Source organism: Jaculus jaculus, chromosome 2, assembly GCF_020740685.1.
Source record: "Jaculus jaculus isolate mJacJac1 chromosome 2, mJacJac1.mat.Y.cur, whole genome shotgun sequence".
Taxonomy (NCBI): Eukaryota; Metazoa; Chordata; class Mammalia; order Rodentia; family Dipodidae; genus Jaculus; species Jaculus jaculus.
In genome coordinates, this window is record NC_059103.1 from 20,811,476 (window position 1) to 20,825,100 (window position 13,625).

Here is a 13,625-nt window from a genome sequence, read left to right on the forward strand (position 1 = left end):
ACGCGTCTGGAGTTCGTCTGCAGTGGCTGGAGGCCCTGGCGTGCCCATTCACTCTCTCTCTATATATATATCTGCCTCTTTCTCTCTCTGTCACTCTCAAATAAATAAAATAATAAAACAAAAAAATTAAAAAAAAAAAATAAAATCACTCTTTCTAGTGGGGCGTGGTGGCACACGCCTTTAATCCCAGCACTCGGGAGGCAGAGGTAGGAGGATCGCAGTGAATTTCAGGCCACCATGAGACTCCATAGTGAATTTCAGGTCAGCCTGGGTCAGAGTGAGACCCTACCCTGAAAAACCAAAAATAAAATAAATAAAATAAAAAAAAATCAAACAAAAAAAAAATAATAAATAAATAAATAAATACATTTAGTACACCTACTGCACCACGTATTTATCAGTTCTTTGTGATGAGAACATTAAACATCCTCTCTCCCAGCCATTTTGAATTTTATTTTTTTTCAAGGTAGGGTCTCATTCTATCTCAGGCTGACCTGGAATTCACTCTGTAGTCTCAGGGTGGCCTTGAACTCATGATGATCTTCCTACCCCTGCCTCCTGAGTGCTGGGATTAAAGGCAAGCACCACCACGTCTGGTTTCCATTTTGAAATTTTCAGCACAATGCTACTCTAGCCTTAGTCACCCGGTTGGGCAAGAAAACAACTGAACATACTTCTCCAATCTCTGTAATTCTATACTCGTTGACTAATCTTTCCCTTGTCCCTATTACACTGTTCAGCTTCTTCTGGTAACCATTATTATACTTTCTACTTCTATGAGATCAACTTCTTCGGATTCAGCATATGAGTGAGATCATGCAGTATGTCTTTCTGTGCAAGCTTAATTTAATCAGCAAAACATCCAGATTCATCCACGTTGGCACAAATCACAGGATTTCATCCTTTGTTGTGCCTAACTAGTATGCTAATATGAATATATACCACATTTTCTTTTGTTTACTCTCTGATTTAGACTTAATATTTGCTACTAATACCACAGAAATTCAAAGGCTCCTAAGTGGCTGTTATGAACAATTACATGCAAATTCAATAATGCAAGAGTGAATAAATTCCTGGACACATATTTTAATCATCATTTCAACAGATGCAGGAAAAAACATTTGATGAAATTAAGTATCCCTTATGAAAAATACTCACAAATTAGTCTAGGACAGAAAAACCTCATCACAATAAAGGACCTATGATATTCCCACAGCTAACCAGCCAAGTTTAAATCATAAAGAAGATAAAACCTGAACACACCAATAATGAGTGACAAGATTAAAAGTCTCCACCACAGAAATGCTCAGGAACACATGGCTTCACTGCTAAATTCTATCAAACAAAGAATACCAATCCTATTCAAATGATTCTAAAAAACTGAAAAGATACTTAAAAACTAATTATACACGGCCAGCATTACTATGATATCTTAACTACAGAGTGAGCTCCGACTTCAAGAATACTACAAAAAAAGAAATATAAAACTATACACTAATATCCTTGATAAATATGAGTAACACTTATCAATGAAATAAAAGCCAACTAAATTAAAACAATTATTCACAAGCTGAAAAATTGAGTTAGTGGTTAAGGTGCTTGCCTGCAAAGCCTAATAACTGGGGTTCACTACCCACATAAAGCCAGAGGCCATGGCGCATGCATTTAGAGTTTGTTTGCAGCAGCTGGAGGCTCTGGCATGCCCAGTAATTCTTATTCCTTCTCTCTCTTTCTCTTTCCGTCTCTATCTCTCTGCTTGAAAAAAAAAAAAAAAAAAAAAAAATAGCTAAAAAACTCATTCACTATAATCAAGTAGGATTTTTCTCAGAAATGTGAAGATAGTTTAGCATACAAATCAATGGATATGATGGGGCACACATTAACAAAATGAAAGACAAAACTGCTTAATCACTTCAATGGATGTAAAAAAGCATTTGATAAATTTAAACATCCCTTCATGACAAAAAACAATCACACCAATTAGATCTACCAGAACATACCTGAACACAATAAAGGTCATTCATGTATGCCAAACCCATAGCAATGTCACATTGAATGGAGGAAAGTTGAAAGCTCTTCTCTAAGTGCTGGAACTAGACAATGGTCAAACGCACCACTTTTTTCAACCCAAAAGTCCTAAGTGGCAGAGCAACTAGGCAAAAGAAAGGAAGAGTTTCCAATGCACACATCTTTCTCCACAAGCAATTATTCAGAACTGAAGACTGAAATGAGAATTAATAGTAGCTCACCAAATAAATTTGTAGGAAATGAAAATGGATTGAAAAAGATGACAAATATCTCAAAAGTTAAGTGTTGTACTGACTGACAGGGCAAGTGAAAAGTATACAGTGCTTCTGCAAAGTCTTGGTTGTCCTGTTTGCATAAGGAAAATTTCTAATCTGTCTTCTGTAAGTAAGATAAACCATGAAAACATGTACCAGAAGTTAATAAAAGCATTTCTTATTAAAAAGTGGGGGCTGGAGAGATGGCTTAGCAGTTAAGCACTTGCCTGCAAAGTCTAAGGACCAAGGTTTGATTCCCCAGTATCCACATAAACCAGATACACAAGGCAACACATGCATCTGGAGCTCAAGTCAGGAGGCTCTAGCGTGCCTGTTCTGTCTCTAAGAAGAAAAAGGAGATGGGGGGCGCGCGGGACGTGGGCTGGGGGGCAGCGGGCCTGGTGCTGGGTGCCGGTGCCTGCTGCTGCATCTACCAGCTGACACGTGACCGGCGGCGAAGGTGCCGTGGGTGGCTGTGCTTCTTGCACTCCACAGAAGATTTAACCAATGGTTCACATGACGAGGTCCTAAATGCAGAACAGCCGGAGAAACTTCTCTACTTGCTTGAGTCAACTGAGGACCCTGTCATTATTTAAAAAGCCTTGGTCACTCTGGGTAACAATGTAGCCTTTTCAGCTAACCAAGCCATTACTCCTGAATTGGGCGGTGTTCCCATTGTCGGAAACAAAATCAACAGTCCAAATGACAGTATTAAAGAGAAAGCTTTAAATGTATTCAATAATCTGAGTGTGAATGTTGAAAACCAAATCAAAATAAAGATATATGTCAATCAAGTATATGAGGACATCATCTCTGATACCCCAAACTCGGCTGTGCAGCTAGCTGGACTGAGGCTGTTGACAATGGACAAAGAACTGTTAGCAATGACCACCAGCACATGCTGAGCAACTACATTACAGACCTGTTCCACCTGCTACTTAGTGGAAATGTAAGCACCAAGGTTGAAGTGTTGAAGCTGCTGTTGAATTTGTCTGAAAATCCAGCCATGACAGAAGGACTACTCAATGCCCAAGTAAATAGATTATGTATTTGTTTTATAAATGTAGAGAGATCTGTAAAGACCTATCCCAAAATGTTCACAGGAATTATCTCTGAATAACAACATTCAGGTGGATCCATCATTCCTGTCCCCCCCACCTTTTTTTTTTTTTTTTTTTTGGTTTTTCAAAGTAGGGTCTCACTATAGCCCAGGCTGACCTGGAATTCACTATGGAGTCTCAGGGTGGCCTCGAACTCACGGGCGATCCTCCTACCTCTGCCTCTTGAATGCTGGGATTAAAGGCATGCACCACCATGCCCAGCTTCTGTCCCTTTATGATGGCCAAATGCCTAAGGACATTCTTCTTTGAGTATTTACCCTCTCTTTCAGAATATAAAGAACTGCCTCCAAGTGGAAGGCCATGGAGCTAACCAGCCTTCTTTTGCTAAAGGATCATTATTTTTCCTTTTATATGGAGAAGAATGTGCCCAGAAAATGAGAGCTCTGGTCTACCATCACAATGAGGATGTAAAAGAAAAAGTGATAACAATAATACCAAAATTCTGATTGGTTGATCATATTTTTCCAGAGAGTAATGCAGCCTATAAGTTATCACACAGTTATTTTTCATCTTCTTTTAAAAGGATTGTTTTAGCCATTAAATTTGAACAATAACTACTAGGCATTCCTGATCCAACATGATGGTCAGTGTTTGGGATTTTGGAGCATTTCAGATTTGGGGTTTACTTTGGCTTATAGGATCGAGCAGGAAGCTACATGCTAGCAGGGAAAATGATGGCATGCGTGAGTTCGAGGCCACCCTGAGACTACATAGTGAATTCCAGGTCAGCTTGAGCCAGAGTGAGACCCTACCTCGAAAAACCAAAAAAAAAAAAAAGAAAATGATGGCATGAGCATAAGGTGGACATCACCCCCTGGCCTACATAAGGAAGACAACAGGAACAGAGAAATATGCCAAACACTGGCATGGAGAAACTGGCTATAACACCCATAAGCCTGCCCCCAACAATACACCACCTCCAGAAGTCTTTAATTTCCAATTGCCATCAGCTAGGGAGACTAGCATTCAGAAGATGTAAGTTTATGGGGAACACCTGAATCAAACCACCACATTCCACCCCTGACCCCCATAAACTGATAACCATATATGATTTGAAATGCAATGCATTCAGCCAACTTTAAAAGTCCCCAAAGCTTTTATCAATCCCAATGATGTTTAAACATCTCTATAATCCAAGATCTTTTAACTGAGCCATAATACCAAAAAATCCCCCCCCCAAACCCATAATGGCACAGAACAAACATTCACACTGCAAAAGATGGCAATGGATATATAGCAAAGAAATATTCAGCCAATACAAAATTTAAAACAACCAGGGCAAATATCAAACTATGTAGCTTCGAGTCCAACAACTCTAGCCGTGACAAGACTCTAAGTGCAATAATTCTACCCAGCAACAAGTCTCTGGAGTTCGAATTCTACCCCTAACAGCTAGGCACAATCCTGGAAAATTTCAATGGGGCCATCAGCTTTCCTTAGCAGCCATGGGTCTCCACTGCAATCCACGGTTCATCCTCATGGCCCCATCAGGTCTCCATGCAGGCATCAAGCAAACCTGCTTCACACTGCCCATGGCCATTTCCAAAACACAAGACTGTGCTACAAACTCAATGACCCTCTTTTTCCTGCATTTCTTACACACCACAATACCAGGTAGGGTGCCAACTTATTAATCCAGTGGGGTGGGGAGGAATAAAGCAGACTTTAAAGAACAGGACACTCCTTGAGCACTTGGGCCCCTGCAAAAAGGTCTACATTCTTCCTCTTGTTCCAGTGCAGGTCAATTGGCCCAATCTCAATGGCTGCAATCTCTCATATAATTACAGCTAGCAGGCAGAAGTTTTGGCCCAAAGATTTCATTTGTGTACCATATCCCTCTGCACACACCAGTCCATTTCTATGCAAAGCAACCCTGCACAACTTCTCAGGACACAGCCATAAAAGCAAGCCTCTCATAAAAACTACTTCTAATCCAGTCCAAGCAAAGTTCTTTCTTACCCTCATAAGCCAAATGCCACAGTCCATAGTTCTTACTATATTCAGGTCTTTCAACTCTGACCAGAATAGTCCATCAAGCTGAATCCACAGCACTGCAAGGCATCTCTTAGGCTGAGGTTTCAAATCCTTCTACATTCCTCTTGGAAATCAGCTCCAAAAGGCTAAGGCCACACAGTCAGGTGTCTAGCAGCAATCCCATGCCTCAGTACTACTTTACTGTTGCAGTCAGATTCACACTGCTAGTAGAAATCACCCAACCAAGAGCAGCTTCTGGGGGATAAAGAGGTTTATTTTGGCTTATAGGCTTGGTGGGGAGGGGGAGAGCTCTATGATGGCAGGGAAAATGATGGCATGAGCAGAGGGTGGACATCACCCCCTGGCCAACATCAGGTGGACAAGAGCAACAGGAAAGTGTGCCAAACACTAGCAAGGGGGAACTGGCTATAACACCCATAAGCCCGCCCCCAACAATACACCACCTCCAGAAAGCTTTAATTTCCAATTGCCATCAGCTGGGGAGACTAGCATTCAGAACACCTAAGTTTATAGGGGACACCTGAATCAAACCACCACAGTAGTACAACATTTTTCCACTTTACTTCTACATAAATGTACTTGAGAACTCCAGATGTGGTAAGTCTGATATAGCAAAAACTACAGAAGTCACCACCAACGTCATTCAAAGAACAGATGACCTGAAATACCAAAAGAGAAGTATTCAGCAAGTTTTCAAATAATAAATTACACTGGACTCAACAGGCTAAGGAGATGCTTTTATTAATATTCTAGATCATCAAATATTTGCATCAAAGCACCTGAATGCAACTGGAAAAAAAAAAAAAACATTGGGTTTGAAATCAGAATGACCCAAGTCCAAGATTCAAGTTTACCAAACACTGTACTTCTGTGACTCAAGCAAGTTATTTGTCTCCTCCAAAACTCAAAGGGGTACCTTGAAGAAAGTTAAAGTGCAATATCATTTTCATTTCCACATGTAAAACCTCTAGTTCTTCAATCATTAGCAATGCTGGCTGACTTTTATAAAAAGATATTTGTTTGCACTGGAAATAAACCTACTGAAAATTGTTTTTAAAGAACTTTGAGTACAAGTACACCAGAGGTTTTAAAGACATATTTTATGCCAAAGTGAACCAATATAAAATTAGTCACCTTAAAGTGGCATTCTTTTTTATCTTCACAATGCTATCAGGTTCCAAAATGTCATCATCTCAAAAGGAAACCCACATGTGATATGCAATGCTGACTGTTGTCTTATCCCAGACCATGGCAATTTGCAAATCTACATTCTATCTGCATTGGCTGATCAGTGCAGGCTATTTCACATACATGAACTCAGACAGTATGGAGCCCTTTGTGTACCGCTTCTTTCATGCAGAACAACATGCCATCAGAGACTGAATGGACTGCATTTTGCTTATACATTCATCCAATGACATTTAGGCTATTTTCACTTTTGCCTGTCAAGAATATTAAGTTCCAAGCCAGGCATGGTGGCGCACGCCTTTAATCCCAGCACTTGGGAGGCAGAGGTAGGAGGATTGCCATGAGTTCCAAGCCACCCTGAGACTCCATGGTGAATTCCAGGCCAGCCTCGGCTAGAGTGAGACCCTACCTCAAAAAAAACAAAACAAACAAACAAAAAGAATATTAAGTTCCCTGATCGCTGTTGGATTGCTATTTTAAACCCTATGTTTATGTGAGGAACTATAAAAATCTTTTCCATTGCTGCTACAGCTTTTATATTACCATAAGCAATATCTAGTATTTCTATGTTATCTCCAATACTTTGTTGTTTTACTTTTTAAAAATATAATCTATTTAGTGGTGTGTGGTAGGTCTTGCTGTGGTTTATGTACATTTCTTTATGAACTAATGATATTACCTGATCATGTTCTTGTTGCTCATTTCTCTACTTTTTGGAGAAATATCTATTTAGTCTCTGCTGATATTTAAATTAGGTTACACTTTATTGCTAGATTGTAAAATTTCTCTTTTTGGCGTGTATGCATGTGTATTCCTATCTGTTCATATATATGAGTACAGTAAAGCACATGGAAGTTAGAAGATAGTTCAGATGTCAGTCCTAGCCTTGTTTGAAGTAGGGTCTCTCACTGCTTCTCCATATTCTCCAGCTTAGCTGACCTGGAAGTTTCTGGGAAACTTCCTGTCTCAGCCTCCCTTCTCACTGTATGTAGGTACAATGGGATTACAGACATCTATCAGCATCCAACTGTACATGGGTTCTAGGGATAGACTCAGGTACTCATGCTTGAGCAGCAAATACTTTATCCACTGAGCCTTTTCCCTAGTGCAGACTATAAAAGCTCGTTACAAAATCTGTAGGCACAGATTCTATCTATAAACAATTTATCCCATTCTGTTGTGTTGTCGTTAATATTCTTAGATGCAAGAACTTGTCAGCTTTCATTTATCTAGGAATGTTTAATTTCCTATTATCATTTTGGAAACATGATTTTTTTTTTTTTTTTCCGAGGCAGGGTCTCACTCTGGCTCAGGCTGACCTGGAATTCACTATGTAGTCTCAGGGTGGCCTCGAACTCACGGCGATCCTCCTACCTCTGCCTCCCAAGTGCTGGGATTAAAGGCGTGCGCCACCACGCCCAGCTTGGAAACATGATTTTTAACAACCTACATGCTCTCTGTGATCTGAGTGTCTTGCATTTCTGCCAGCTGCTTCGGTCAAGCTGCTTTCAGGATGTCCCTGTGGTCACCAGGCCCCAACAGCATGACTGTGTGCTCAATGCTTACCCTTCTTGGGAGCTGCTGAACTTTCTGAATATGTAAGTTCTGGTCTTCGATCAAACTCAGCAAACCTCTGGGCATTATGTCTCCTCTCCAAAGATTTCCATGATGAACACTGTGTATACTTCATGCTGCTCTAGGGACCTAAGAAAACCTGCTCTTTTTTCTTCATCTCTTCTGTGCCTCAATCTGGATCAAAGCAATCGACATGGACTCAATGTTAATGACTCTTTTCCCTGCTCTCCTCTGCCACTGAAAGTTTCCCATGAGTTTCTCTTGTCACTTATCATACTTTCTGCTCCAGAATTCATCTGTGCCCTTTTTTTAAAAAAAAATTTTTTGTTGTTTATTTTTATTTATTTATTTGAGAGCGAAGGACAGAGAAAGAGGCAGTGGGGGAGAGAGGAGAGAATGGGCACACCGGGGCTTCCAGCCACTGCAAACGAACTCTAAACACATGCACCCCTTGTGCATCTGGCTAAGGTGGGTCCTGGGGAATTGAGCCTCGAACCAGGGTCCTTAGGCTTCACAAGCATGCGCTTAACCACTAAGCCATCTCTCCAGCCCCATCTGTGCCCCTTTACTTTTGTTCCCCATTTGCTCACATAACTTTCCAGCTTTCAACACTCTCCCCACAGCTTTTCTGGCTTCTTGAACACAGTGAAGATGGCTGATTTAAACTTCTGGTGTAACAGTCCAACATCTGGGCTTCATCATAAAATCTCTTATTAAGTTCTCCTGTGAATGTTTTTGCCTGCTTCATAATTTTTGTAGAAAAGTGGACAAACCAATACACATGGAAATGAGGTGTTTCAGACCTCCCTATTCTGGTTTCATTTCGTTGCTTTCTCTCTGTCGCAGCTGTGTTTAGTGATTTCTCTATGTGATCATTTTAAACTGTGTTCTCTGAAGTGTCTCTTCCATTAGTTTACATTCAGCCAGTGTTTTGAGATTTATTTGATTATAAGGAGGGGAAGAGAAAAGAAACAAAGCAAAGACTTTTCCATTCTTTACTGTGTCCCAGCCTTTTTCAGGGTCTAGAAAACAACTGAGGCAACTGGCAACTTTGCAGTGGTCTTCACTTCTTACTTGATCTGAGCATAGTGTCACTAAAGGCCAAAGAACTTCTCAGGTTATTTCTTTTTTTTTTAAATATGGAACGCTTCACGAATTTGCGTGTCATCCTTGCGCAGGGGCCATGCTAATCTTCTCTGTATCGTTCCAATTTTAGTATATGTGCTGCCGAAGCGAGCACTCTCAGGTTATTTCTAAGCATTAATCCAAGTCTCAAACTATAAAAGGATATCACCCCCTTCCCCTCTCCTGCCCAGTATACACCAGTATATTCAATGTCAAAATTTCCCAGACCTTCCCTCCCTAGCTTTTGCTGCCTGTCTCTAGGCAACACTGTAAGTCTCAAAAGTATCCTTTGCCCTAGGCCACTGTGATTGTTCTTTAGCCTGGCATTCACCTGAAAAGTGCTTGCTACTTTTCCATTCTTCTGCCCTGAGTGAGTTGCAAGTAAAGTGAGCAAAAGACCTTTGCCTTGAGTCACTCCGTAAAGTCAGCCAGTCTGCCTGGAAAGACAAACAATCTTTTTAAGAAAGTTCTGCAATGCAAAATGAGGTGCAGACTGCAATCTTCATGACTTTTTAAAGAGACTAAGACCACAAGAATCACAAACAGTACCAAGCAGCTTTCTAACATTTGTTAGAGTTGCCTTTTCCTAGATCTAGCAACCTCATGGACACTATAAAACTGATTATTTTCCAGAGCTGTCACAAGATTGTTCTGGCAGTTTCTGTTTGTTTTTTCAGTATTTCTGCAGAAGGACAGACACATGATGCTGCCTACTCTGCTTTTTGCTCTGACATCATCACTTCATTCACAACATACCAATCTCTGGTAAGCCCCAGTAGCAGTTAAGTTTTAAATATGCTAGGACCTATGTGCTGTTCTTAGAAAGACAGTATAAACTTACATCTAATTTACCTAGCCATTTGGGGGTGCTTTCTCCCAAAACTAAACCTAACCTTCCTTTTGTCTCTTTTAATTAAAAAAAAAAAAAAAAAACAAACAAACAACAAAAAAAAAAGTGGAAAGACAATGTTTTATTTTAATCCACGGTACCAGCTAACTTGATAGTCATACAAAAGTATGTAGAGTCACATCACACACTGGACACGAAAGTTAATCAATGGCTTAAATGTAAGAGCTAACAATATAAAACTCTTAGAAGAAAACACAGAAATCATTGGATAGTTCAGGTGGTCAACTGATACATTGCCAAAAGCACAAACAAAGAGAAAAAGATAGATGAGTTGGGCTTCATTAAAATAGAAATATTTACGTATCAGAAGATATCATCAAGAAAGTATCTGTGGACTGGAGACGGCTTAACAGTTGAGGAGCTTGCCTGCAAAGCCTAAGGACCCAGGTTAGATTCCTCAGTCAGTACCTATATAAGCCAAGATGCACCAGGTGGTGCGTGTGTTTGGAGTTTGTTTGCAGTGGCTATAGGCCCTGGCACACCTACTCTCTCACTTCCTCTCAAATGAATAAAACTAAATATGTTTTTAAAGGGGCTGGAGAGATGGCTTAGCGGTTAAGCGCTTGCCTGTAAAGCCTAAGGACCTCAGTTCGAGGCTCAATTCCCCAGACCCACATTAGCCAGATGCACAAGGGGGCACACACGTCTGGAGTTCGTCTGCAGTGGCCGGAGGCCCTGGTGTGCCCATTCTCTCTTCCCCTCTATCTGCCTCTTTCTCTCTCTGTCTGTCACTCTCAAATAAAAAAATAAAAATAAACAATTTTTTTTAAATAGACGTCTGGAGTTCGTCTGCAGTGGCGGGAGGCCCTGGTGCGCCCATTCTCTCTTCCCCTCTATCTGCCTCTTTCTCTCTCTGTCTGTCACTCTCAAATAAAAAAATAAAAATAAACAATTTTTTTTTAAAGTGGGCTGGAGGGATGGCTTAGCAGTTAAGCGCTTGCCTGTGAAGCCTAAGGACCCCTGTTCAAGGCTCAATTTTCCAGGTTAGCCAGATAGCACAAGGGGGCGCATGCATCTGTAGTTCATTTGACATGGCTGGAAGCCCTGGCGCGCCCATTGTCTCTCTCTCTCTATCTGCCTCTTTCTCTCTCTGTTACTCTCAAACAAATAAATAAAAATGAACAAAAAAAGTTTTAAAAAGAAGGTATCTGCAAGCACAGGTCTGACAAGGTTTAATATCTTTATGATATCTGAAGGACTCTTACATCTCAGCAACTGAAAGAGAAGCAGTCCAATTAAAAAGTGAAGGACATGTGTAGATAATTAAGCAAAGGTATGTAAATGACCAATACAAATATGAAAAATATTCAATTAGTCATTAGAGAAATGCAAATAAAACCCACAAAATACTTCATACCTACTACTATAGTAAAAAGTACCACTATAATATAAAAGGCAGACAGTAACAAATGTTGGTGAGGATAGAGCAAAACTGGAACCATTATACACTGTTGGTGAGATTACAAAATGACATAGCCAGTTTGACTATGTCCAATAGTCAAACCAGAAACAAACTAAATGTCCATCCATTCATACATGGATCAAGAGAATGTGACATGTCATACAGTGGAATACTTATCAGGATAGTCCCTGAAAACATGCCCAGTGAAAGAAGCCAGTGACCAAAGCCCTCAAATTCATTCCTATGTATTGTCCAGAATAGGCAAAACCAGAAACACAGAAAGTTAAGTTGTTGGGGCTTAAGTGGAAAGAAGGAAAAATAAATGTAGACCTAATAGAGTCAGGGTTTCTTTTTAGAATGTAAAAAATGCTCTAAAATTAGACGATAGAGATGGTTGCACAGCATTATGAATGTGCCAAAAAGCACTGAACTGTGTTTCTTAAAGTCAACTAATTTTCCATGTCCCATATACTCAATAAGGTGTTAAAAATAATTTAGAGGGGTAGTTTCAGGAAAGTAATCCATTATAACTATCTGCATATATATACTAAAGATACAATATCCACTCTGATTTCACTTTTCTTTCTTATTTATTTGAGAAAGAGAGGTGGATAGAGAGAAAGAGGCAATTCAGGGTCTCTAGCCACTGCACTCTAGCCACTGCAAAAGAGCCCCAGACACATGAGCCACCTTGTGCATTTGGCTTACGTGGATACTGGAGAATCAATCTTCAGTCCTTGGGCTTTGCAGACAAGCACTTTAACTGCTAAGCCATCTCTCCAGCCCCTGATTTCACTTTTCTACAGACTTTGCAGTTATTATAAATTCCCATTTGATGTTTCATTGTAGCTTTTCTATTGTCACCGTGTCTATTTGTAATAATAAGGCTCATTCTCTTACTAATATGCTGCTTCTTTTTCTAATACAGACTAAAAGCATCAGGTAAAGTCTTTAAGGATTTGTTAAATAGTAAAGTCTGCAATGAAGGTTAAGGAGCAATGTGTATGTAGCTTTGACCATTCTGCATGGTGACATTTATTGCAGGAGCTCAAAGGCCTTTTTACTGAAGTACATTTTAACACCATGGTATAGATAGGTGGCCTTTATGACTGTTTAAAATATAATACAAGACAGCTTTAAATGATACTATGCTTCACAGAAGATGTGTACATACCTGGTTGTTTCACATGTGTCTGAGTACTATAATACAGCACATTATATAGTTTTAGCATACGTATACATATGTGTGTGCTTGTATATATAAGTATAAAATGACACACACATATATATACACTTACAAGCATAAAAATATAAACATATATCTGAGTAACTGGAGAATGAACAAAAGTCTACCCTACTAGCATTATGTTAGAAAATTAGGTAACACATTCAATCACATAATACTATTTTGAATACTATAATTAGAATTTTTTATGTTAATTCTAAAAATATGGTTACAATAAGCAACTGCTAGGTACAATTACATGTGCTTTGCTAACCTCTTACTGTAAGCTTGCTATATAGCTGTGAATTCACATCCTTGTCTCGCTGAAAACGCCGAAATTCATCAATTGCTTCACGTGTGATAGTAACAGCCAAGACAAATCCCTATAAGACAAAAAGGAAAAAAGGAATTTTTAGAAAACAGAACAAAATTGAAGAAAATCTTTAGATTTATCTAAAATTATTACTAATTTATTTACTAATTTAAAACTATTTAGCTTTCCTTTTTTTCTTTTCAACTTATTTTACTTGCTAAATGATGAAATAAATGAAAATAAGATGGAAAAATGCAATACTACAAAGAAATATACTGTATAGTAAAATATTTACACCCCTCAAACTACCCAAGAAAAAGCAAACACCCTGTCAAACTTCAAGCCAAACATCAGAAAATACTTAGTAAAGGATGTAAGGGGCTGGAGAGATTGCTTAGTGGTTACAGGTGTTTGTTTACAATACTTGAGGGCCCTAGTTCAATTTCCCAATACCCCCAAAAGGCCAGAGCACATGCTTCTGGAGTTTGC

At 39.5% G+C, this 13,625-nt stretch overlaps 1 protein-coding gene, 1 non-coding gene and 1 pseudogene across 3 annotated transcripts in view; 1 reads left to right on the top strand and 2 right to left on the bottom strand.

Moving 5' to 3' along the window:
* Atp9b (ATPase phospholipid transporting 9B (putative)) overlaps window positions 1-13,625 on the bottom strand; it is a 226,118-nt gene that overhangs the window by 176,234 nt on the left and 36,259 nt on the right. For both annotated transcript variants that reach the window (XM_004662637.2, XM_004662636.2), the window contains exon 5: window positions 13,098-13,206. In XM_004662637.2, coding sequence (XP_004662694.1) covers window positions 13,098-13,206 — 109 coding nt within the window. The remainder of the gene's footprint in view (window positions 1-13,097; window positions 13,207-13,625) is intronic.
* On the top strand, window positions 2,642-3,849 carry LOC105944338 (annotated as a pseudogene).
* Window positions 9,295-9,401, bottom strand: LOC123458939. Its single transcript, XR_006635873.1, has one exon. It is a non-coding gene; the product is annotated as a U6 spliceosomal RNA (small nuclear RNA).